This window comes from Mus musculus, chromosome 10 (assembly GCF_000001635.26).
Source record: "Mus musculus strain C57BL/6J chromosome 10, GRCm38.p6 C57BL/6J".
Lineage (NCBI taxonomy): Eukaryota > Metazoa > Chordata > Mammalia > Rodentia > Muridae > Mus > Mus musculus.
In genome coordinates, this window is record NC_000076.6 from 83,300,482 (window position 1) to 83,325,853 (window position 25,372).

A 25,372-nucleotide genomic window follows, 5' to 3' on the forward strand; every position below is an offset into this window, starting at 1 on the left:
CTCTGACGATCATGGTGTTGGATCCATCCTTCACCGTGGGCTGTAGTCACAGGCAATTGTGAGCTGCCTCATTTAGGTTCTGGGAACTGAACTAAGGTCCTCTAGCAGCATGGAAGTACCCTCAACCAAAAATTTAAATGAGGGATTGCTTTTGAAACTAAGAATCCCTGGAATGCTTGTGACAAGCCAGAAAGTCCCCTGTGTGACTTCCAGGAAAGCATTTCTTAACTCTTAAAGTATAGTATTCTTACTGAAAACTGAGCCAGAACATCTACCTATGGCCAAGGGGCCGAGCTCAAAAAGCCTGTCCTCCACTGTGTCTGTAAATAATGAAACAAATAAAATTAATCAGGTGGTGGTGCACGCCTTTAATCCCAGTACTCAGGAGGCAGAAGGTGGTAGACCTCTGTGAGTTTGAGGCCAGCCTGGTCCAGCACAGCTAGGGCTGTATACAAAGAACTCAAGTAGATGGATGGATGGATGGATAGATGGATGGATGGATAGGTAGATAGGTAGATGAGACAGAGAAATAAATTTGAACTAAGGCTCTTTAAAGTTTATGTGGAAATTTGCTACCATTTTCATTATGAACAAATATTTTAAAAGTTGCCATCCTGGGAAATCAATCCTTTTATTGAAATGTCAAGAACTGCCAAGTCGACCTTCACAGATCCCCTTACCCTGCAGTAGAGATGCGATGAAGGCCGTTGCCACACTGCTGGAGCACAGAAGTATGGAATGGCTGAGGTAATACTTCCCTTCTGGAATCCAGCCCAGTATGATGGCTGCCACAGCTGCTAAAAAGCCAACCACTGTGGCCTGAACCTAAAAACATTTTTGTGAAATCCAGATTAGTAATTTTTAAAACATTAAACTATCATTAGTTAATCATTACATACAAGATCATTAGGGTGCTGGGTATGGTTTACTGAACTGCTTTCACTTTGAAGGGGCTCCTGGGTTTTAGTTTTATTACCACTTAAGACAGTGGGCTCTCCAAATGCCCTGATCTGTGTCAACAGGTGTGGAGTGAGGGGTCACTTCTTTTTGTTTTGTTTTTGAGACAGAGTCTCTCTGTGTTGTCCTGGATGGTCTGGAACTCACCATGTAGACAGAGCTGAACTCAAACTCTCACAGATGTACCTCCTGATGTGGGTGCTGAGCACCAAACTCCAGCACTCATAGGGAGCAGAGAGTGGTCTCACCTGCTGAGCCATCTCTCCAGCCCCTCCAAGCCTGTCCTCAAGTACTCTATGTCCAGCTCCTCACAAGTGTCCCTGGTGCGCTTCAGGGAGAAGATAACTTCCCCTAGTTCAGCCCTCAGCCCCCATTTTCTCTTCTTCCCTTTCTCAGTGGTAACCGCTCTGACCTAGAGGGCATCTGCTGTTTCCTGTTCATCACGTGTCCATGGGGGAGTAAACCAAACATGTTGGCAACCAGAGTCAGCAAATTCCTAGCCATCTCTGGCAACCATCCTAACCCAGTTACAGGAAAGAGTGGCAAGGGAGGGACTGCCAGAGGCTGGCATGGGGACTTTTGCAATGACCTGTGTAGATCGCCCAGGACAGGTTCATGTTCACAGCTTAAGACTGTTCAGTGCTTAAATCCATATATTCTCAACTTTTTAACTTGTTATAGTGCTCTCTTTATCTATAAATATTTAGAAGGTCTTGGTTTTGTTTTGCTATTGTTACAGGGAACATTTTGTACGCTAGGCAAGCAGTCTCCCTCTGATGTACATCCCTGTTCTTAAATGTTTTTCCCACCCCTGCTTAGATTTCTACAAGGTCCAGCTGAAATGTTCTTAGAATTTTCTAAGAAAATACTATGGCTGAAGAGACAAAATGAAGCCCAGAAAGATTATATGAATTAACAAAGGCTCTTCATCTGGGTGACATTAGAGTTGAGGTTATGGCTCAGCTTTTATTCCCAGGAACTCTTTGTCCCTGAGATGCAATGCACCAAATTATATTCCCACAACCAGGTTCTCAATCTTGGGGCCTAGCTGAGCTAACACTAAAATGAGTGTATATTCCTGGTGCTCAAACTAGCTAAAGAGTTACTCATGGCAGGTGAAATCTCTGACTTAAAAAGTTAGGGAAGAATAGATAAAGAGGCAGAAGAGACACCTGAGACTAGTAAGAGTAATATATGTGTGTGTGTGTGTGTGTGTGTGTGTGTGTGTGTGTGTGTGTGTGTGTATATATATATGTATATGTGTGTATATATATATGTATATATATGTATGTATATATACATATATATATATATATATTTCCTGGGATGATATGTAATTCCTGGGTTAGGACATATGCTATTGGTATTCGAGTGAGTTTATTAATATTAATGGTAACAGTGAGGTAGAAAAATCAGCATTAATAGATGAATGAGCACAGTCCCAGGAAAGAGCTCACTTTAATTAAGCAACTAATACTTACTTAGACTTTCTAATTTAATTTCTTGGAGAAATTAATGCTAATTTCTTATTTCTAATACTAATTTAGAAGAATTAAAGTAGTCTTGTTATTGGCTCCTGTAGACCCAGGAAGATTCATCTGAACACAGGAGTTTGAGATCAGACCAGGAAACACAGGTATCACCTCAAAAAAGCAAAAACTTCTACAACTAATACAAACAAACAAAACACAAAGAGCAGGGCCTGGTGAGTGTGCCTGAGAGGCTGAGGCAGGGGGATTCTGTCTGACTGTAAGGCCATCCTGAGCAACACTAAAAGGATGCCCCAAAACTCATAAAGACGGGGCGAGAGATGTGGGTCAACTGAAAGAGTGCTCGGCTGACATGCACAAAGCAATGGGTTATCCCAGTCCCCATATAAACCACAACTGCTGGTGCACATCTGTGGTCCTTGCACTGAGGAGGAGAGTGGGATCAGAAGTTCAAGGTCACCCTCACTTACATACAAAGTTTAAGGCTACATGAGATCCTGTCTAGGCCTCCCCATTACAGTCATAATAGAAAAGTAGAGCCGTAAATGAAAGCAGAGAAATAGCACATGCAGAGACTTAAGTGAGTATCCACACACACACACACACACACACACACACACACTGCAGGCTCATGTATTTGAATGCTTAGACACCTGTGAGTGGAACTGTTTGGGAAGGATTAGGAAGGGGAGAGGGGGCTTATTGGAAGGTGTGTGTCACTGGGAGAGGACTTTGAAGTTTCAAAAGCCCTTACCAGGCCCAGGCTCTGAGTCTCTGTCTCTCTCTGTCTCTTGTCTCTCTCTGTATGTCTCTGTCTGTTTCTCTCTCTCCCTTCCCCCACCTCTGTGTTTGTGTGTGTATGTCTGTCCTCCTCTCTCTCTCTTTCTCTCTCTTTCTCTCTATCTGTCTGTATGTCTGTCTGTCACTGCATGCTGCTGATCAGGATATAACGCTCTCAGCTACTGCTCATGCACCATGCCTGTCTGCTTCCAGCCATACCAGACTCTAAACTGTAAGCGGGCCCCCAGTTAAACACGTTCTGTTAAAAGGGTTGGTCATGGTGTCTTTTCATAGCAACGGAACAGTAATTAAGGCAAAGTAAGTAATTAAACAACAAAGTCTTAAATAGTTGTATAAGTATCAGTACAAAGGTTAGCTCTATTGCAGTTAGAGGGTTTTTCCATGTCTTTCAGTATTTGTATACTTTTTTTACATTTGGAAGAAAATAATCAGTTTCTAGAAATAAAATAACTTTCAAAGGCCCTGGGTATCAATCAATTGATTCCATTAGCTTTTGGGGTTACTGAGTTAGAATCTGATGTCTTGAATGGTAGGCTTCACATCCGAGCTCTGTGACTAAGCACCCACCACTTACCTGCTTTAAAGCCAAGTTGCCAATGATTAGATTCCACTTCTCAATGGGTGAGTCCATCTTCCCAACATTTACCTGCGAAGAGGATACTTTTATGATCCGCTCTGCTGTCTGCTTCATTTAAACAGAACCCAAAGTACACAATACACCTCTCGTAATAATTCTGCTGTGTGCAGCCTGTGCTCAGAACAAGTCCCAGCTCACCATCGGCCTGCTGCGTGACATCCGGCTTGGTCAAGATGGGAAAATAGGGTCTTAGGTGACAAGTTAGTCATCCACCTGCTGGAGGACAGTGCCACCTGTCATCCTCACACCAAGTTTGCTATACTAAGGCCCAATAGAAAGAGTGGTAGACAAACCCAGAGACTATTGCATATGCCAGCAAGATTTTGATGAAGGGACCCTGTTCTAGCTGTCTCGTATGAGGCTATGCCAGTGCCTGGCAAATACAGAAGTAGATGCTCACAGTCAGCTATTGGATGGAACATAGGGCCCCCAATGGAGAAGCTAGAGAAAGCACCCAAGGAGCTGAAGTGGTCTGCAACCTTATAGGTGGAACAATATGAACTAACCAGTACCCCCAGAGCTCATATCTCTAGCTGCATATGTAGCAGAAGATGGCCTAGTCGGCCATCACTGGGAAGAGAGGCCCCTTGGTATTGCAAACTTTATATGCCCTAGTACAGGGGAACACCAGAGCCAAGAAGTGGGAGTGGGTGGGTAGGGGAGCAGGGCAGGGGAGGGTATAGGGAACTTTCAGGATAGCATTTGAAATTTGAAATGTATATAAAGAAAATATCTAATTAAAAAATGTGCGAAGGAAAGAAAGAAAGAAAGAAAGAAAGAAAGAAAGAAAGAAAGAAAGAAAGAGAGAGAGAGAGAAAGAAAGAGAGGGAGGAAGGAAGGAAGGAAGGAAGGAAGGAAGGAAGGAAGGAAGGGAGAGAGAGAGAGAGAGGGAGAAAGAAAGAAAGAAAGAAAGAAAGAAAGAAAGAAAGAAAGAAAGAAAGAAAGAAAGAAAGAAAGAGAGTTGTGAGCTGTTGGCACATAATTCCATGGCATAAAATTAACATAACCAAAGAGTTACTGCCAGAGAGTAGAATATAAACAAATCATTCACGTTTGAGTCATGAGTGTGACTCTTAGCAGTAAGAGCTCAGTAGGTTCACAGACTCCACTGCATACCTCCAATTATCAAAATATACATACAGCTTTCTGATAAATGGAGGGACACTTTCCAAAATAAGATTAGGATTCACATACTCTTCTGCTCTGCAATACAGATAATTTTCTTTCTCAACAACTTGGATTAAAAAATAAAAATCATCCAAATGTGCCAAGTTTTTCTAACATCGTAATTTGGAAAGCAATGGACAAACACTAGCAATACACACATGCATGAAATTTATAAATCTAGTACATGGAGTTAGACTTTGTTTATTCTTCATCTTCTCATGGGAGATTTTCAACTGTTATAAAAACATCTGCGGCCTGCAATACGGCTCAGCGGTGAAGGCGCTCACTGTTCAAGTCTGGCAACCTGAGTTTGATTCCTGGAAGTCACACAATGGAGAAGGGAACAGCTCTGGCAAGCTGTCCTGACCTCACACCCACACACGGTATGTGCGTGCTCACGCATCCACATACATACATACACTCAATACATATTTTAAGGCTTTTTAAAAAATGTTTCACAAGGTCAAGTAAAGGAGATACAGCACACTAGGCCCTGGCTCAATCTCCAGTGCCACGGAAACACATGACGTTGTCGTTTACAGGAAGATTTACCCACGGCTGAACTGGAGCTGTCTCAGTGGCGGCAGGGCAGTGGATTAAGCGTCACATCAAGATGCCATCTATTCAATTTAGAAAACATATTCTACTCTGCAACCTCCCTCTGGACTTGAGGCTCAAAGTATCCAGCTAATGCAAATACCGAGGTTTCTCGGTGCTTTACAACAATTATGCGTGCTGTCTTTATAGTCGCATTTACTAAACCGGACAATAACTATTGATTCAATCGTGTTTGTAGCTCGAGCAATCTGGAGCTCCACTCGATCGAGCAATGATTAAGGAGTGAATCTAGCGTGGATTTAGAGCTCCGGAGGCAGGCAGAGGTTAGTGCTGCCATTTCAGTAACTATTAGAAAGATGTCAATAGCTATAGTTAACAATCTGCAATGACTCCAACAGAAGTCTGAGCCAGAAGACCTCCTCAGCTGTTAATATGCAGCAGAGGCTCACATGCACCAGGGTCCACGGAGACCGAGGCTGGCACAGCATAGTATGAGATACTGACTTAGGGATTCAGGCCAGATACACTTGGTACCATCACTGCCAACCTCTTCCTGTAGGCAGGGAACTACATTCCACAGTTCCTGTCCATACAAACATTCAGGTTACTGCATGACGGGAATTACTTAATGTTGGGAGGGCACTAGTGAATGGGTGGGGGGACATGAATTATTCTGGAAGACAGACAGAAATAGCGGGCATGGAGACATTCCCTTGCCAAGGTTACACGGCTCTCTTTTCCTGCCCCAATGCTTACACTGTTTCTCCAATCATCCTGTCCACCCCCCCCCCACACCCTTCACTTTTCCACCCTCGCATTACCACAAGCTCACGAACAACACAGTTGATGAGGTCAGAGATCTTAGAGAAGAATCTACTGCTGGTACTTTCCTAAGCAAGGTTAATTCCTAACTGCACTCGAAATGGTACCCTTCTGGTAGGTAGGCCTCAGCCCTCGTCAAAAAAGATTCTTTTATCCTGGGATGGATAAAAGAGTATGGTTGCTCTTCCAGAGGACAAGGGTTCAGTTCCCAGCACCTACATGGTAGCTCACAGCTGTCTGCATTTGCAGTTCCAGGGAATTCTTCTGGTCTCTGCCTTACCAGACACACTCATGGTACATAGGCATACGTGCACATAAATAAAAAGAAGACAATTTGGCAGCAGAGACCAGTAAAGGAAAATACCACTGTTCAAAATGCAGAGAGTAGCTACACTAAGGGCTCAGGGACCATCAAAGAAGAGGAGGTGAAAAGGTTACAAGAACCAAGGGACCAAGGTGTCTGCTGTGAAACTGTGTCTTCAAGCCATGACACCCCTGAGATCTCAACAACCTGGCTGCCCAAATAAGACCAGAACAAATCTAATGGCAGCTGCCATCCCAGTGTGGATGGGGCAGGTCTTGTGGGCCTCACTCCTAGATGAAGAGACACAGGCAGATAACTGCTGAGAGAGGAACAGTGAGTCTTTCCCAGGGCTGAGTCTCTTGGCTGGTCCTGCAGTACCGAGTGGTCAGCCCTAGAGCACGCACATCCAGGCAGCACTGAAGGGATTCAGTACGTTGTGTTTCTGTATGTGTAACGACAATGGTTAGGGAAGAGGAGGCCGTGCGTGAATCTGGGAGAAGGCATGAATGGGGCAGATGTGGGAGGGAAGAAGGAAGAAAAAGGAAGGAGGAGATATGTAATAATACATTGATTATATATTCTTAAACCTTCTAATTATGAAAAAGAGCAAATAAGAAGAAATAAAAACAAGGAGGAGGCAAAGCAATGTCTGTGAGTGAGTAGGCGAATGGAGAGCGTGGTAGGGTGCCTAGAAAAGGTGGGGTTCTGGAAGTTCCTAAGAAGCCACTAACTTGGGCTAGAGAGATGGCTCAGAGGTTAAGAGCACTGACTGTTCTTCTGAAGGTCCTGAGTTCAAATCCCAGCAACCACATGGTGGCTCACAACCATCTGTCATGAAATCTGACACCCTCTTCTGGAGTGTCTGAAGACAGCTACAGTGTACTCACATATAATAAATAAATCTTTTAAAAAGAGAAGAAGAAGAAGCCACTAACCTGAAACTGCATTACTGCCAACGACCTAAGGACGCACACACTCAGCCTCGCACACTTGAGTCCACTCCTCTGGGTAAAGACCATGCACTACAGCTCAGTGCCACCTACCAACCTGCCTGTCCTTTTACCCTTTCCTGGTAACTAGCTTTTACCTCCAATCTTGGAGGAGTCTACCGTCCCGTCTCTGTAACTCATCACTCAATTCTGTCATTCTCTGGCACCTCCTAGATCCCATCAACTTCACCACATCTACTAACAATCCAAATCAGCACCATCTTTTCCCTAGGTCACAGTGACAGACTGGTCTCTTCGCCCCAACAACACGACAGTCTGTTAAAGATGTCTATAAGCTCACATCACGCCTGTGCTCAAAGCCTTCCAAGGGGCCCTACCTCACAAGCAGCCAAAGACCTTACAATAGACCGCACAGCCTTCTGCCCGCTGGCCCCTGGCTAGCTCTCCACCTTCATCTTTTGCATTTCACCACTCTCACCTGACTCCAACCCTATGGCCTCTCAAACCTTCATGTACACTGTACAAACCTTTGGAGAGCTTATGTAATTGTTTTAGGTTAATCTTATTTCGCACAAGTGTTTTACTTGCACGTACGTATATCCTCCACATAGGCGCAGTGCTCAAAGAAGTCAGAAGGGGGCGGCATAGTCCTCTGAACCTGGAATTACAGACAGTTGTAAATCACCAGGTGGGTGCTGGGAACTCAACGCAGATGCTCTGCGAGAGCAGCAAGTGCTTGGACCTGCTGAGCCGTCTCTCCAGTCCCTAGAGGGTTTATTTTAAAACAGATTACTGGTTGTATGTTGGTTCAGTAGTCCTGGAATGATTCCAAATATTTCCATTTCTAACAGGCTGCTGGTGCTGACATTAAAAGACCACACTTTAAGAAACACCCATCTTAGCTCAACAGGCAGTGGTGACACACGACTTTAATCCCAGCACTTGGGAGGCAGAGGCAGGGGGAGCTCCGAGTTCAAGGATTGCCTGATTTACAGAGAGTTGCAGGACAGCCAGGTCTACACAGAGAAACCTGTTTCAAAAATCCAGAACAGAGAACCTGAATTCAGTTCCCATACCTACATCAGGCAAATGAGGCACCCTGGCTGGCTGGCAAAGGCACCTCCACACATACAGCTGTAAGGAAGGAGTATCCACCTAGCATATAAACCACACACACTCTAGCCTCCACCCTTCATTGTCTGGAATGTCCCTATCTCAGCCTCAGATCCTTGCTTTATCTCATTTACGTTAGCAGTATATGATTATCAGTACGGACACAATCCATTCTCATTCTCTCCATCCCTCTGTTGCCCCTCCCCCAGGATCCCACCTTGTTGGGAATTCACTGGGTAGACCAGGATGACCTTGAATTCATAGGGATCTTGCCCCTGCCCCCACCTCCAAGAAGCCCCACCTCTTTGCACAGTTCTCAGTCCACAGGGGATAGTAACTCCAGTCCTACCTCCCAAAGAGATGTTCTGAACTAGGAACCCCGGTGACGGGTTTTCTCCTAGTGCTGGGCTTCTAAACCATTTTGAAACTCTCCTCTCTAAAATATGAATGGAAAACATGATCTATACAGACCCATGAGGAAGATACTCAACACAAAACAGACACTAGAGCAGAGTTTTTAAAAAATTATTAAGGCTGAGTCAGGTGTGATTTCTCACACCTGCAATCCCTGTATGCAGGAGGCAGGGGCAGAAGACAGCAACAAGTGCCAGGCCAGCCTGGTCTACAGAGTGAGTTCCAAGTTAGCCATGGCTATACAGTGAGACCCTGACTGTCTCAGTTAGAGCTTCTGTTGCTGTGATGAAACACCATAACCAAAGCAACTTGGAGAAGAAGGGGCTTATTTGGCTTTCACTTCTATAACATTGAAGACAGTCAGGACGGGAACTCAAACAGGGCAAGAACTTGAAGGCCTGCTCTTGCAGAGGCCATGGAGGGGTGCTGCCTATTGGCTCTATTCCCCATGGCTTGCCTAGCCTGCTTCCTTATAAAACCCAAGACCACCAGCCCAGGGACGGTACCGTGCACAATGGACTGGGCCTTCCCCCATCAATCACGAATTAAGAAAAATGCCCTACAGCTGGATCTTATGGAGGTATTTTCTCAGTCGATAACTCCTGTCAGCTAATTCTAGGTTATATTGAGTTACCATAATGCTAGCCAGCACGCTGTCTCGATAGACGTCCCCCAAAAGATTAGATTCACCTTTATGAGACTTAATGTCAACATGTGGATTAAAGATGACAGGTCTTATTTAAAATATAGTCCTTTTAAACTGGAGTTCCCACAGTGTGACCTATTTCAAAAGAGAATGACATAATCTATTACGAGTCTAAGCAAACGCTGGACGAGGCTCAAGAACGACAGATGCATTGAGAACAATGTTCTTTGAGGTAACTGAACCAAAATTTCACTATTCCTGGCAATGGTATCATGTTGTTTAAACACTTGTACGCTTAGCTGTATTTATCAGAACAAAGTCCATTTTGCAACAAGGGACACAGAAGCCACCTTTTCATTCCCATCCAGTAGTGTTCTCCTCCTCAAACGCTTCCACCACTGCCTCAGTTTCTCCTGGTAGTTGCCTCCTGGACTCAGGTGTGGGTGATGGTCGTGTCTGTCCGCTAACTCTCAAAACTACAGGAAAGCCACATACGCTTTTGTTTTTCCTTCTTAAGGCTGGGGTTATACCCAACACATTGCATCTGGATGCCAAATGATCAAGAACTAAAATCCAAATTCAGCATAACAGTAGATGTCATCATTCAATAAGAAGGTACTGGAATAATCAATAAGTATAAAATTTAAATTTTAAACATCAAGATTTCACAATTAGATTTTTTTTTCAAGAAATTGTGTGTGTGTGTTGGAGGGTAGATGCACAGAGTTTGTGTGTTTGCAGGGGAACATGCACATTGTGTGCACATGCGTTAGCGGCCAGGGCACACCCTAAGATGTGATTCCCCAGGCGTCATCCACTCGGGTTTTTAGAAAAGGTGTCTCTCTGGTCTTCGAGTGACCGACTAGGCTGGATTGGCTGGCCAGGGAGAGTCAGGGCTTCCCCTGCCTCTGCCGCCCCAGGACTGGGATCACACGCACGCACTACCTCAGATCATATACAGGTCCTCACACCTGCATGGCAGCCACATTGCCCACTGAGCTATCTTCCCAGCCCCATCTCTTATTTTTCTGAGAGTTTTAAACATATTTATCACATCACATTATCACTTGAGAAAAAGGTACCCTTACACTTTGAATTTAAATATATAATACAGGAAGCTGCTTTTTTTTTTTTTCTTTTCTTTTCTTTTTTGGTTCCCTGAGTTTCTTTGTGTAGTGGCCCTAACTGTCCTGGAACTCACACTGTAGACCAAGCTGGCCTTGAACTCAGAGAAATCCACCTGCCTCTGCCTCCCCAGTGCTGGGGTTAAATGCATGGGCCACCACTCCCTGCGTGGGCTTTCAGATTTTAGGATGATTTTTTAAAGTTTCTAAGTCTAGATAATCTTAAACTATGTAAATATATGTCATGAGTCTTCACTGTATTCTCGTCCCAGCACAACTGTTGAGGAAAACCCATCTTAGCATGGTGGCACACAGCCAGGATTTATAGAAGCAAACAGGTGCCTCTGCAGGCCATTCTGGTTCAGGGAGCAAGTGAGGTCATGCTTGGTAGAGAGCAGTACATGGACTGCCTTAAGTAAGCCACTAGACAGATCAGTAAGTCAGTATCTAACGGTTGGTCGGCTCTGCCTCAGTCTTACTTCAGAGCTGTGTCTGCGTTATGCCTCTACTGTCATTCACTTATCATAATTGTTAAGTCAGGCATGATGGTGCACACCTTCGATCTCAGCACATGGACTGCAGAGACAGGGCATCTCTGTGAGCTTGAGACCAGTTCAAGCTATACACTGAGTTCCAGGCCAGCCAGGGCTACAGAGTGACACCTTATCTCAAATATATGTATGTATATATATATATATATATATATATATATATATATATAATACACGTGTGTGTGTATGTATATGTGTATGTATGTATATGTATATATATGTGTGTATATGTGTGTATGTATATATATATATACCTATGTATACACAAATACCTATGTATACACACATACACATATATACACACATATACATATATAACACACACATATATATTATATAAATGTGTCTATAATATATACTATATATTATGTATTATATATCATATATAAATATGTGTTTATAATATATTATATATTTTATGTATACATATAATAGTATATATTTATGGTATTTATAATTTCTATAATATACATATTATATATTATTTATATCTATAATATTGTGTATAATATATTACAATATGTTATGTATAATAAATATATAATGTATTTATATATGTATATATATTCAACATTATTTATTTATTTATAAGTGTTTGCCTATATGCATGCATATAACGAGCTTGGTGCTTGGAGGCCAGAAGACAACATCTGCTTTCCTGGAACTGGAGTTACGGACAGTTGTGAACTGCTATGTGGTGGGATTGCATGCAAGTAAGTGCTCTAAACCTCTGAGCCGCCTCTCTCCAGCTCCTGTCATAACACTCTCTATAATGATAGACCATTATAGCATGTTAAACATCCAATAATGAGTTATAAATCAAACTACGGGGTTCTATAATATCAAAGGAGATAGCTATGTGCAGGGTGGTGCATGTCTTTAATCCCAGCACGAGGAGTCAGAAGCAGGAGGATCTCCAAGTTCAGGGCCAGTCTTGTCTACATAGCAAGTTTGAAACCCTGTCTGATAAAACAGCACTAGCTAATGCAGTATAAATATGGATCCACTGATATGAACAGATGAGCCATATATGATAGGTACGATTATAAAAGAGAATACAAAGGATTCTCACTCTACTTTCAACTCAGCAGACCTCAGACCCAAACACTCTCAGATCTGCCCACCCCAAGTACTACACACTAATAATACCTGCTAGTGCAGCCTGGCAGCAAAGGAGGCAAACGTACTGTGGCTTCTGGTGATAAGGAGAAGCAGGTCCATCGCCTCTGGTGAGAGAATACCAAGATCTTCCAGGGCACCGTCAGTCACAGCTATCTGGTGTAACTCTGAGGCTGGGAAACTTACCAGACAGGAAACCAACCTTCTTGTCACACAAACTCTTCTATGTGGAGAGAAATAAGTAACACACATAATAGGAAATAGGAAAAAACAAACTTACTGCAGTAGATAATCGAGAAGCCAGCGTCATTTCCAAGTTTCCTTTAAGACCAAGAAGCGCGGGGACCAAAATGAAGACTTCTGTCACATTTTTGAACACCTCCCAGTGCTATAAAACAAAGCAATGGCTTCCCTCAGCACAGGACCCTTCTAAAGAGAGAGGTGGAGTTTATTCTCAACTTCCCTTCCTTTTGTTCTTGGCACTATGGGCTATGGAGACAGTGTCCCACCATGTGGCCCTAGGTGGCCTGAAAGTCACTGTGTAGACCAGGCTAGCCTCAAACTCAGAGCTCTGCCTGCTTCGGCCTCCTGGGTGCCTAGGATTAAAGGCTGGGGACAGCACCCAGGCTGCTTCCCGGTTTTAAAGCACAGCACAGGTTATCTCATCAGTGAATGTGTTCTTGAATCACCACACCCTCCTGAGATCAGGGTCTGAGGACTTTAGACAACTCGAGCCTGACGTCCTGGTCCTCCTAAAATTTACTCTCTCACACTTTTTTTTTTTGGAAGTCCTCAAGATGAAGTCCACAGTCTATCACATGTGAGACAAACGCTCTACCACTGAGCTGCACACCAGCCCTTGAGTTTTGAAAACAGCTCAGGCTGGCCATTAACTCACTAAGGTAGCCTAGGCTAGCCTTAAGCATGTGAGCTTCATGTCTCTGTACCCCAAATGCTAGATGCCAGGCAGGCACCACAACGCCCAGTTTCTTTACCATTTCATAATGGCAGAGTTCGTGTCCCTAATGGTTAAGAACTCAGCTGTGGGACTTCCTTATCTGGACTGGAGTCTGGGTTCTAACACTAGTTACAACAATCTCACACACACACACACACACAAAGTTACTCTGTTGTTATTACAGTTACAGATAAGGATATAAAGATCTGAAGAGGCACAGGTATATTCCCAAGGTCAAAAGGGGGGAGAGAGAGAGAGAGAGAGAGAGAGAGAGAGAGAGAGAGAGAGAGAGGAGGAGGAGGAGGAGGGGGAGGAGGAGGAGGAGGAGGAGGAGGAGGAGGAGGAGGAGAAGGAGAAGGAGAAGGAGAAGGAGAAGGAGAAGGAGAAGGAGAAGGAGAAGGAGAAAAAGAAAGAAAGAAAGAAAGAAAGAAAGAAAGAAAGAAAGAAAGAAAGAAAGAAAGAAAGAAAGAAAGAGGGGAGGGGGAGGGGGGAGGGGGGAGGAGAGGAGAGGAGAGGAGAGGAGAGGAGAGGAGAGGAGAGGAGAGGAGAGGAGAGGAGAGGAGAGGAGAGGAGAGGAGAGGAGAGAAGAGGAGAGAAAGGAATTGAGAGTTGACATCTGAAGTAGCTAGTGGCCCTATGTCTGCTACTCATTTTAAGGTATGAAGCTAAACAGTAGCATAACAGGGTCATAAGACCAGCACCAAACTGAAAATCCTATTTAAGGCAGGGGGCCACACTGTAGCTCAGGCTATCCTAAATTCCCTATATAGTAGAACAGGTGGATCTCAAACTCATGATGCTCCTGCCTCAGCATCCCCGGGTGCTTGGATTTCAGGCATGTGCCACCATGCTCTGATGAAACGACATTTGTGCCCTTCAGGATGGACCTGTCACAGCTGGCTCTGTAATCCCAGAGGAGACATCTCTCGGATGTCTCCATCTATTAAATGAAGGTAGAGATAAATGGCCCTCGGACAAACACCATAAAGCTAATGATACGAAATTGCTTTCTGAACTGAAAAGATCATGTAAATACATAATAACATAGACAGATTTTATACAAATGCAACTAAAAGGGGGTTGTCCCAGTAGGAGACTTTAGTAACTGACATAGCATGGGAAAAATGAAAAACAAACAAAAAAAAAAACCAAAAGTGAAGTGAAGCCAGATGTGGGCACACACCTGTAATCCTAGCTCTCGGTGGCCTAAGGCAGGAAAGACCACAAGTTCAAAGCCAGTGAAAGCTAGGCAATGTGACCCTACTGAAGGGGAGCGGGAGAGAAGGAGAAAATGAAAAGAGGAAGAAGGGAAAGGAAAGGAGGAAGAAAGACCAAAGGAAAGAGAAGAGAAGGGGAAAGAGGGGAGGAGGAGGAGACGAGGAAGATGGGGTGAGGGCTCTGTTAGTGAAGCCTCAGGACCTACACTCAGTCCTCAGAATCTATGTTTAAAAGAAAAAAAAAAAAGAAAGCCTTTGGGAGTGGTGGCACACCCCTTTAAATCCAGCACTTAGGAGGCAGAGTTAGAGGCAGGCACATCTCTGTAAATTCAAGGCCAGCCTGGTCCACACATAGTGAACTCCAGGATAGTAAGGGCTGTGTGGAAAGAGCCTGTCTCTAATTAATTAATTAATTAATTAATTAACCAAACCAGAAAACCAAGCATGGTGAGACATGCATAATCCTGAAGCTAAAAAGGCAGAGGCAGCCCAGGCCCCTAGAGCTTAAGTGGTTGCCAGCCGAGCCAGTGAGTTTCAAGTGAAAGAGAGACCCTGACTCACAAACACAATGGAAGCAATTAAGGAAGATACCCAAGGTAGGCATGCATATGCACACATGCACAATTGAGCAAATACACACACGCACACACACACACACACACACACACACGTGCATGCACACACACGTGAGTGTGCACACACACACAGGCTTGCACATACAGTGAAACTAAAGACAAAATCTCACCTGCACTATGTCCAAAACCATGCCAGCAGAAACCGTTCCAAACCCAGCCAGCAAGAATGGCACCAATATCTGCAGAGCCATGACCCCACTGGACTCCTTTGGAATCCTCTGGCTTGTTTCCACAATAACATCATCGCCCTCGCTGGACAGATCTTCGTCCTGTAACATGGCGGTGGTTTCCGAAGCCTCCCTCCCGTCACAGTAGTTATAGCCAGCATAGTCATCGTACTTGGGGCTGCAGCTGGCTGGAGTGTGCCCACTGCTGCTGCTGTGGAAGGCTTGCTCTGAGAACTCGTGGTAGTCCAGATGTGGCTCTGATCTCTTGCTGAAGGTCTGTGCTGCACCCGACAGCCCGTCCTGCCAGATGCCATTTACTTTTTTATGCCTGTCTTCCTGATTTTTCTGGTAAATGACTGGCACCATGCTTAAAAGTAAGTTCAAAAACTTGTCAGATTGAATTGTATTTAAATTTAAAGTCCAATCTACAAAACCTCCTCCACTCTCCGGACTGGCACTTGTCTTGTAAGTGACAGGTCTTCCTTTACTGTGGGTCATATTGTCATCACAAAAAGACCTGTATCCTTCAGACCCAAGCTTCCAAAAGCACAGCGGAACCAAAGCCACAGCAACGCTTGTTCAAATTAAGCCATTGACCACTAGGTAGAAAAAGTTTCCACTGGTTAAAAAAAAAAAAGAAAAAGAAAAAAATCCAGACGTTTAAGAGAGGAATTCAATCTGCAAAGAAAAAGATAAAGTGTAAAACTTAGATAAATTACACTCATGCTGATTTCCACACAGGTACAGGAGTAATACTATATTCTATGAGCCGGGCACAGATCTGTTCTGTGACATAAAAGTGAGGGGTTTTTGTTTTGTTTTGTTTTATAAAATATAGTACAGAAGCCAGGTATGGAGGTGCACGCCTTTAATCTCAGCACTTGGGAGGCAAAGGCAGGCGGATCACTGTGAGTTTGAAGCCAGCCTGGTCTGTGGCGTGAGTTCCAAGCCAGCTAGGACTACACAGATCCTGCATCAAAGACAAAACAAAACAAACAAACAAAAGCAGGAAATGTTTTATAATCCACCTTGAGTAGAAGTGCTTTTATTTTTTATGATTTATGGAACTGAAGCCTATATGATGCCTCTGACTGCCTCTGAAGATACAGGGATGAATATTTGCTGGACACAGCGGTCACTCCTGTGACAGCAGCACTAAGGATGATGAGGTAAGAGGATTGCCCAAAGATAGAGGCCAGCCTAGGCTACATCGTGAGACCCTCTTTCAAACAAACCACAAAGAGGAGGAGGTGCAGGGGGCGGGGGAGAAAAGAGACATGTCAGTTCCCATTACTATGCAAAGGACTAAAAATTACATTGTGTTTGTGCCGGAATTTCGTCGCCAAAAAATGTAAATTGTCAATATAAAAGACACAATAAAATATATGCCATCATACTCTGTAAATATTACATAATAAGCCATATTCTTTTATTTATAAGTTACTCCATATTAATTTCATCAGAATACAAAGTGACAAAGATGATATTTATCATAAAAACCATTTCATTAGTATCCTGAATACAGTATAAGACATCTATTCTACAAATAAAGTTAGGTTAGAGTCATCTAACATTCTTACATACATAAAAAAAAATCATTAAGCTGACTTAAAAATACGTCCCTTTGGGCTGGAGAGATAGCTCAGCAGTTAAGGTCCTGAGTTCAATTCCCAGCAACCACATGGTGGCTCACAGCCATCTGTAATGGGATCGATGCCCTCTTCTGAAGTGCCTGAAGACAGCAACAGTGTACTCATATAAATAAATCTTTATATATATATATATATATATCTCCCTTTGGTTATTTAGGAAATAACTCAAAAGAATGAGAAATAACTCAAAAGAATGATTATAAATACTCAGGCCTGCATTTTATAAGCCAACCAGAACAAAGTTTGGGATGCCCTTGCATGCTCCTCAGCCTGCTGTGTTCTACAGCCTTCAAGTAGGTCTCTGACTAGTTGGCCAGTGACTGGAGTCTCAAAGGCCAGAAAGAACAGGCACAGATAGATACTGGAGCTAGTCACCAACTGACACTGAGCTGCAAGACCCAACTGCACAGTGACTTCACGGCCACACCTATCACAGCAGGGCTAGAAGCCTCGGTGCTTCTCAGGCACATCTGAGCCTGTCTTACACATCCTCCAGAATCAAGGCAGCATTGATTTGATAGAGGACATTTGGCCCCACTGCCCACCGTACTGTTGACTTTAATGAAGACACTCTGAGTCTTCAATCCTGGGACAGGAAGAATGACCACAAGAAATGACCAGAGGAGAAAGAGATGAGGGTCGGTAAGACAAGCAGATACTAAGGACTTCATTTCATTATCCCCTCTTCTTTACTTATGGGAGAAACCTGGTAACTCCTGAGACAGAACATTCTTACAGCATTGGCTCAAAGACCCCAGGCCTCCTGATTCAGAACATGATGTACGTATGGGTCCTACATCCTTTTAATATCCTATATCCTTCATCCCGGGATTATGGTACCGACTTCCTCTGGAGTTGCTCCAGGAAAGCTAGTGACTAGATTAAGTACTGCAGTTGGACCTCCATGTTCCAGGGTTGTTACACACCTGCAAATTCAGCCAATCCTAGATGGAAAACATTTGGAGGAAACCGTTACCCAATGGTTGGTGATGTGGCTTATTGGTATGATTCTTGCCTAAACATGCACTATGGCCTAGGTCTGAGGCCCGACACCACATAAACTAGATGTGGTGGTACATGATGCAACCCCAGCACTAAGGAGGTAGAAGCAGGAGAATCAAAAGTTCAGACTCATCCTCAATGTACTGAGTTTGAGGCCAGCCTGGGCGACATGAGCTCCATCTCAATGGTGGGAAAACAAGCACCTGTACTGAATCTGTACTGCTGGCTGCTCTCGCCCACAGTCCCTGATCAACACAGTAGACACACAATTTATAAGCTCTAGTGCTTTGAATGAAACTGGCCTCCAATCTGGGGATGTTTTGTCCCCAGGTGATAAGCTGTCAGGGAAGGACAAGGACTGGCCTTGTTGGAGGAGGTGTGGCCTTGTTGGAGGAGGTGTGTCACTGGAGGTGGGCTTTGAGGTTTCCAAAGGGCCAGTGTGTCTCTCTTTGTGCCTGCTGATCAGCTCTGTCTCCAGCACCATTCCTGCCTGCCTGCTTCCATGCTCCCTGCCCTGATGGTAAGGGACTTACCCTCTGAAACTATAGGTAAGCCATTAAATGCTTCTTTTGTAAGAACTGCCTTGGTCATGGTGACTGTCTGTAGCAATTGAATGGTGATTAAGATGTGCTATTCAGGGGACTGCTGAGATGGCTTAGCAGGTAGAGCACTGACTGTTCTTCTGGAGGTCCTGAGTTCAAATCCCAGTAACCACATGGTGGCTCATAACCATCCGTAATGACATCTGACACCCTCTTCTGGTGTGTCTGAAGATAGCTACAGTGTACTTATTTATGATAATAAATATATCTTTTTAAAAAAAAAAGATGTGCCATGTATATTTTTTCAAGTATTCTAAGCAGTTTGAGAGCTTCTGTGGCACTGAGGACTGAACACAGCTATTCATGTGTGTTGTGTGAGCATTCCTCCTCTGAGATATCACCCCAACTGTTTTCACTTTTTTTGGTTTGAGACAGAGTCTCACAAAGTTGCCAAAACAGATCTTAAATTTGTAATCCTCCTGCCTCACTGTCCAGAGTAGTTAGGATCATAAGCCTGCGTAACCAGACACGGACTTAAAGTACAGAGAGAAGCTGGGGCATGGTGACGTACACCTTTAATCCCAACACTGTTGGGGCAGAGACCATCAGATCTCCTTGACTTCAAGGCCAGCCTGGTCTACATAGTAAGTTCCAGGATAGCCTGAGCTACATAGTGAAACCCTGTCTCAATAAAGGAGAGGAGTGGGGGAGAGGATATAAATCAGAACCTTCATTTTCCCTAATATCCCTGGTGATCTGCATACTCCATCAAGTGTGAGAAGCACTTTCTAATACATCCGATAATCTGGTCTGTCTTCATGAGACCAAACCAGAATGAGAATTTTCACGTAAACAGTGTGAATATGCACACTCCTAGTCAAAGAGGGAACAACCTGGAACAATCTACTAACTGAAGCAGCATACATCGTACAAGCTAGGACCTGAACCTTAAGCACATACCCTGAAGAAACCCCATGCTTTACACGGGGAGTTGGGGGGGGGGTGGGGAGAGGGAGGGAGGGAAGGAGAGAAGGGAGGGAGGGAGGGAGGGAGGGAGGGAGGGAGGGAGGGAGGGAGGGGGGAAGAGAGAGAGAGAGAGAGAGAGAGAGAGAGAGAGAGAGAGAGAGAGACATACATTGGGATGGTTCCATGAGAGGATCCAACCCTAGTAATATGATAGTGGTTTTGCTTGAGCAACGGTATAAAAGCATGGGGTCGTTCAAAGGCACTGTTTATGTTTCTTAATCTTCCTGGTCTGTGCAAGCATGTACTACTGTTCTGTGAACTGTGCACACATCCTTCAAAAGTGCCTGGGGCTAGAAACTTGGCCCATTACTTAACAGCACTTGTTGCTCCCGTAGAGACCCTAGATTCAACTCCTAGCTCCAACACGGCTGCTCACAACCACCTATAACTCCAGATCCAGGGGGATCCAACGCCCTCTTCTGATCCCTGAGCACGAGACCCATGTACATGTATGTATTTGCATGGAGATAAACATGCACTGTGTACATGTATGTATATACATGTAGATAAACACTCATAATAATAGTGTTCCAGGCCGAGTGGTGCTGTGGCGGATCTCACTGTGAGTCCCAACATTGCTCCCTTCTGAGGAGAGGATGGTGATCTCTACCTGTTGCCATGGTTTCCTGGACACTGATGAGGATGACACATCATCATCTCCGCTGGCATCCGGTCTAGCCATATGATTCATTTTGGCTGATGGAAAGGCCACTGCCGCCACACATAGCAGGAGGAGTAAGCCTGCTGACCTACCTCAAGTGTATCCTGTCTTTCCTCTAGGGCAGTCTCTCTGACGTATTGAGCAACTACAGGTTACAGTCGATGGTCAAAAGCTCTAAAACAACAGCTTCCAAAGATCTGAATCTCAAAAACCAGAACAATTTCTTCTGAAATTTTACCAAGTTGAAATCACTTCCTGGGGCCAGTCAGATGACTCAGCAGATAAAGACATTTGTAGCCTGGCCAAGGGAGCCCTGAAGACTCTGAGTTCAATCTGTGGGACCCACAGAAATGTTAAAGGAATCAACTCCATGAAACTGTCCTCTGATCTACACACATCATGATGATGATGATGATAAATTAATAAAAGTTTTTAAAAAGTTAAAAATACTACACATTTAGGTTTATGCAAAAAATTTATTCCATGTTCCCGGAAGGCTCACTACAGCTTACGATGAGAGTTGTGTCAGTGTAACAGTCTGAACAGAAATAAACACTGGGCACTCTGCATGAAAGCAATTTGAATCAAAAGGATTTAGCATTGATGCCAAAATTGATTCTTTATAAAAGGTAACAGAAGTGGGGGCGGGGGGCTGGCCTGACCTCCCGCACTGAATCCCGACTCTCTTCAGGCCTGTGCTCTGCGCTTCCACTCTCTGTATGGAATTAGCATTCAGAAGAGGCATGCCAAACTAAACCTGCCTGATTGCATACAGATTACTTCCTCATTCTATTTAAAAGATCTTAACTCCTCTAATAATATCCACTAAGTACTTCATTGTGTAGCAGGATCTGAGGACAAGGATTGGCTCTATTTAATTTGCTTTATGCACCGACCAAACAGCAGATAATGCCACGGCTGCCCTGTTCTCCTTTAAAGACCCAAATCAAATTAAATATGTCCTCCCCCACCTCTCTTCCTTCCTCCCTTCCTCCCTCCCTCCAGCCATCCCTACTTCTCTCTGTCCCTCCCTCTTTCTTCCTCTCCCCACTCCTTAAGACAAAGTCTCACTGTATAGCCCAGGATGGCCCAGGCTATCCTAATACAAGATGTCTGCCTGGAATTCATGTTGGGATTAAAGCTGTGTGCCGCCAGGTCCAGCCCATTTCTTGGTTTTGTTTGTTTTGTTGTTTTGTTTTGGGGTTGTTTGTTTGTTTGTTTGTCAAGACAGGGTTTCTCTGTGTAGCCCTGGCTGTCCTGAACTCACTCTGTAGACCAAGCTGGCCTCGAACTCAGAAATCAGCCTGCCTCTGTCTCCCAAGTGCTAGGATTAAAGGCGTGGGCCACTACTGCCCGGCCCATTTCTTGTTCTGAACCCTTTTGACTTCATCATTCTTATCCACTACGTTTTCCTAGGTTACCTAAAGGAGCCAAATTCTACCGTGTGCATGTGTGTGTGTGTGTGTGTGTATGTGTGTGTGTGTGTGTGTTCTCCTGAATTGAACACAGGTCCTTGTCTATGCTAGGTGAATAATCTATCAGCTAAGCTGTATTTCCAGACTCCTGCAACCAATCCAAACTCCTTTAAAAGTCTCCCCACTTCTATCTTTCTACCACACTGTCCCTAACACCCAGAACATTCACCTCTTTCAAAAGACCCAAGAGGAAGTATATGTCATCAAGAAAACCTCCCAGATTAATATAGAAGCAAGGACACAGAGAGGAGAGAACAGAAAGCATCAGAATGATCAGACCACAGTTAGCGACCGCCCCCTCCCCCGCCCCCAGATCAGCCTTTCTCAATGCAGTGACAGGGAAGAAGGCTTAGCTGTTATCTGGCTCACAGTCGGGAAGGCAAGGCAGGAGTGTGAGGTCATGCTGGATCCGAAGTCAGGAAGCAGACAGAGAGTAGTGCAGGTGCTCGACCTGATTGCCTTTTGAATCAATTTGACCTGATCCATGAAACTTTGCCCTCATAGGTCGGGTTTATCTTCCCTCTTCAGTTAAACATTTCTGGAAATATCTGGCACACCCAGAGATGTGTTTCCATGGTGATTATAAATCCAACCAAGCTGACAGTGAAAAAAGTATATTATATTTACTGTTTATCATTTTGATTTCAGGGGTTTTTTTTTTTTCCCAGTTCTAGGTCATTATGCAGACCTAAAACTCTTCACATAGACTAGACTGGCCTCAAACTTATGGCAGTCTTCCTGCCTGTCTCCTTAGTGCTGGGATTATAGGTGCACACCTCCGCATACAGCTCCACTTACAATGTTTTAAATAACTTGTAAGAGCTAAGAATATCCATTTAGTCCCCCACCGCCAATTCCTATTTGAGAAAGGCACCTTGGACCTCCTGTGCTATGTAGGTAGTTCTGGCACCCGAAGGTTAACATCCAATATGGCGCTGGGGTGGCGACACACACCTATCATCTGAAGCACTAGAGGGGTACCCATGGTTCAAGGCCAGGTTGTGCTACTTAGCAAGACCCTACAAACACCAGCAGGAGGTGCAGCTCAATGTTAGAGTGCTTGTCTGCCATGTCCTGGGTCTCTGGTTTGATCCCCAGAACTGTAAGCAGAGCTCCCCCCATTCCCAGCGTGCTCTCTGTTGCCATGGCACCCAGCTGGAAATGGGCAGAGGTGGGGGCCGATATATGGCTTCCTTTTGCTGTTACATCCCAAGAAAAAAAATCCTATCCCCAGGCAAAGGTGTAAGAATGAGGAGCCAAGAGAGCAGCTGATCTGTGGCTATGGGTGTAAACATTACAGCAATGTGCACACTTTACCCAAACAGCATCTTAGCCAGCTGATTTAAAGGCACTCGAAAATGTAAAGAGTTACTAGTCCCCCAAACACGTTTCCTGCAATAGAAACATGTACTGTTCCATCAGAAAACCCGAGTAGGGTCCTCAACCCCCACACCAAGCAGCTCCAACTGCCTGCAATGCCAGTTCCAGGGGAAAACACCGCCTCTAGCTGCCAGCCCCCATGGGCAGCTGCACAGACATGCACACATACAGTGTGCCCAAAATGGCCGTGCGCACACACTTACAAGGAACAAAAAATAAATCTTTTTCTTTTTTAACAAAAGAACAGCATCTCCTTTGGAGACGGGGCTGAAATATACAGAGTCAGCATGTAAGAATAATGTTGATGTTGTTAGCTTCGGCTGGAAACCTACCTAAACTGATTCATGAACTCCCAGGGCCGACTTAGGTAACTGAGAGTGACAGCAACTTTCTTGACAACTTGAGGAAGACTCACAAATAGGGAAAGGACAACCAGTCACCTTACGCCGCTCTGATCTCTGACACTGCACAAACTTGACTAGTTCCAGCCAGGAGCCAGCTGCCACTCAATAGCCAGCCAATGCTGTCAGACAGTCATAGGCTGCCATGCCATAAAATGACATCAAATTCAGCAGCCCTAAAACTCAGCACAGCTAGAAGGAAGGCTAAGTATTTGAAACTTCCGCCCCCTTACCCCCCACCCAAAAAAAGTGAGGGCAAGTCCTTCCTGTACTAAATCCTTAGTACACCTCAGAGATCTTCAACTGACAGGAGGGCCAGAGAAGCTGACTGCACTCTCAGGACTATAACATCCAGTATTCTCACAAAAAGGGTGAGAAGAAAGACAGAGATTTAAATATATGTGTGTGTGTGTGTATATATGTGTGTGTGTGTATATATATATGTATATATGTATACATATGTATATATGTATGTATACATATATATATTTATTTGGAACTTGGGGCACAGATAAAGCAAGAGATAAAGCTGAGGCTGTGCACCTGCAGGTCTACTATTTCAGTGGCTGAGGTAGGAAGATTGGTAGAGGACACAGTTCAAGGCTACCCTGGCAAAATAGCAAGATCCCCCTCTTAAATGGTAGGAGGGGCCAATGATGAAATCCCAGTACTGGTGGAGGGAGTATTAAAACTTCAAGTCTAAACTGAACTATGTAAATTAACCTATCTCAAAAAAAAAAAAAAATTCAACAGATCAACCAACACAACTGTTAGACCATCTCAAATTTACTAAGAAAATGTTGACAGAATAAACACAGGTGTGTCCACAGGAAGAGGAGTTAGCAAACAGGGTTCCACCGAGCACCCTCCCCTAGGAAAACAATGTGCATCGATGTGAAACACAATCCAAACGTAATCATGCAGAAGCAGGTGTGACATACTTTGCAACTGCTGGGATTAAGGACAGGCAACATTTACCCTGGTGGGCTCATCTTTTGAGAGAAGATCTCAAGTAGCCTAGGCTGGCCTTCAAATCTCCAAGGATGCCCTTGAACCTCTCATGCTCCTATCTCCACTTCCCAAGCGTTAGAGCCACATCTTCCTAAAAACTGGACTGTTTAGCTTTCTTTGATGAATGTCAGGACAAGCTTTTCACTTCAGCAGGATGGAAACTTCCGGCAGAACCCTACTGATTCCATACTTCTATCTTCTTCATTTAGACTTCTATTTTTGTGGTTGTTTGTCTGTGTTTCTTGAGCCACGGTCTCACTACATAGCCCTGGCTGGCCTGGAACTTGAAGAGAGATCCACCTGCCTGCCTCTGCTTCCCGTAGCCACCTATATTTCTTTAAACTAACACGTAGCCAGGTATGATGGCTCACACCTGTAATCCCAGCACTCAAGCATGACTACCATAAATTTGAGACCAACCTGGGCTCCAGTTCACATAATGCCTCAAATAAATAAATAAATAAATAAATAAATAAATAAAATGTTCTGCATTGTATACACAGTGAAATTGCCCAAAAAGAGACTGAAAGTAGAATCAATAGTTCTCATAAGGTGCTTCTATAAGCTGACAAGATGCCATAATAATATTAAT

General features: G+C 44.2%; 1 protein-coding gene across 3 annotated transcripts in view; it reads right to left on the minus strand.

Annotated features, from left to right (window-relative positions):
- Positions 1-25,372, minus strand: part of Slc41a2 (solute carrier family 41, member 2) — a 107,190-nt gene that overhangs the window by 69,634 nt on the left and 12,184 nt on the right. For 2 of the 3 annotated variants that reach the window (XM_006513811.4, NM_177388.3), the window contains exons 2-5: positions 15,574-16,308; positions 12,934-13,041; positions 3,823-3,894; positions 681-825 (exon numbers count right to left, since the gene is read on the minus strand). In XM_006513811.4, coding sequence (XP_006513874.1) covers positions 681-825; positions 3,823-3,894; positions 12,934-13,041; positions 15,574-16,128 — 880 coding nt within the window. In that variant the 5' untranslated portion in view covers positions 16,129-16,308. Of the gene's footprint in view, positions 1-680; positions 826-3,822; positions 3,895-12,933; positions 13,042-15,573; positions 16,309-22,357; positions 22,511-25,372 lie in introns of those variants that run through there. The other variant, XM_011243498.2, reaches the window with a different exon arrangement.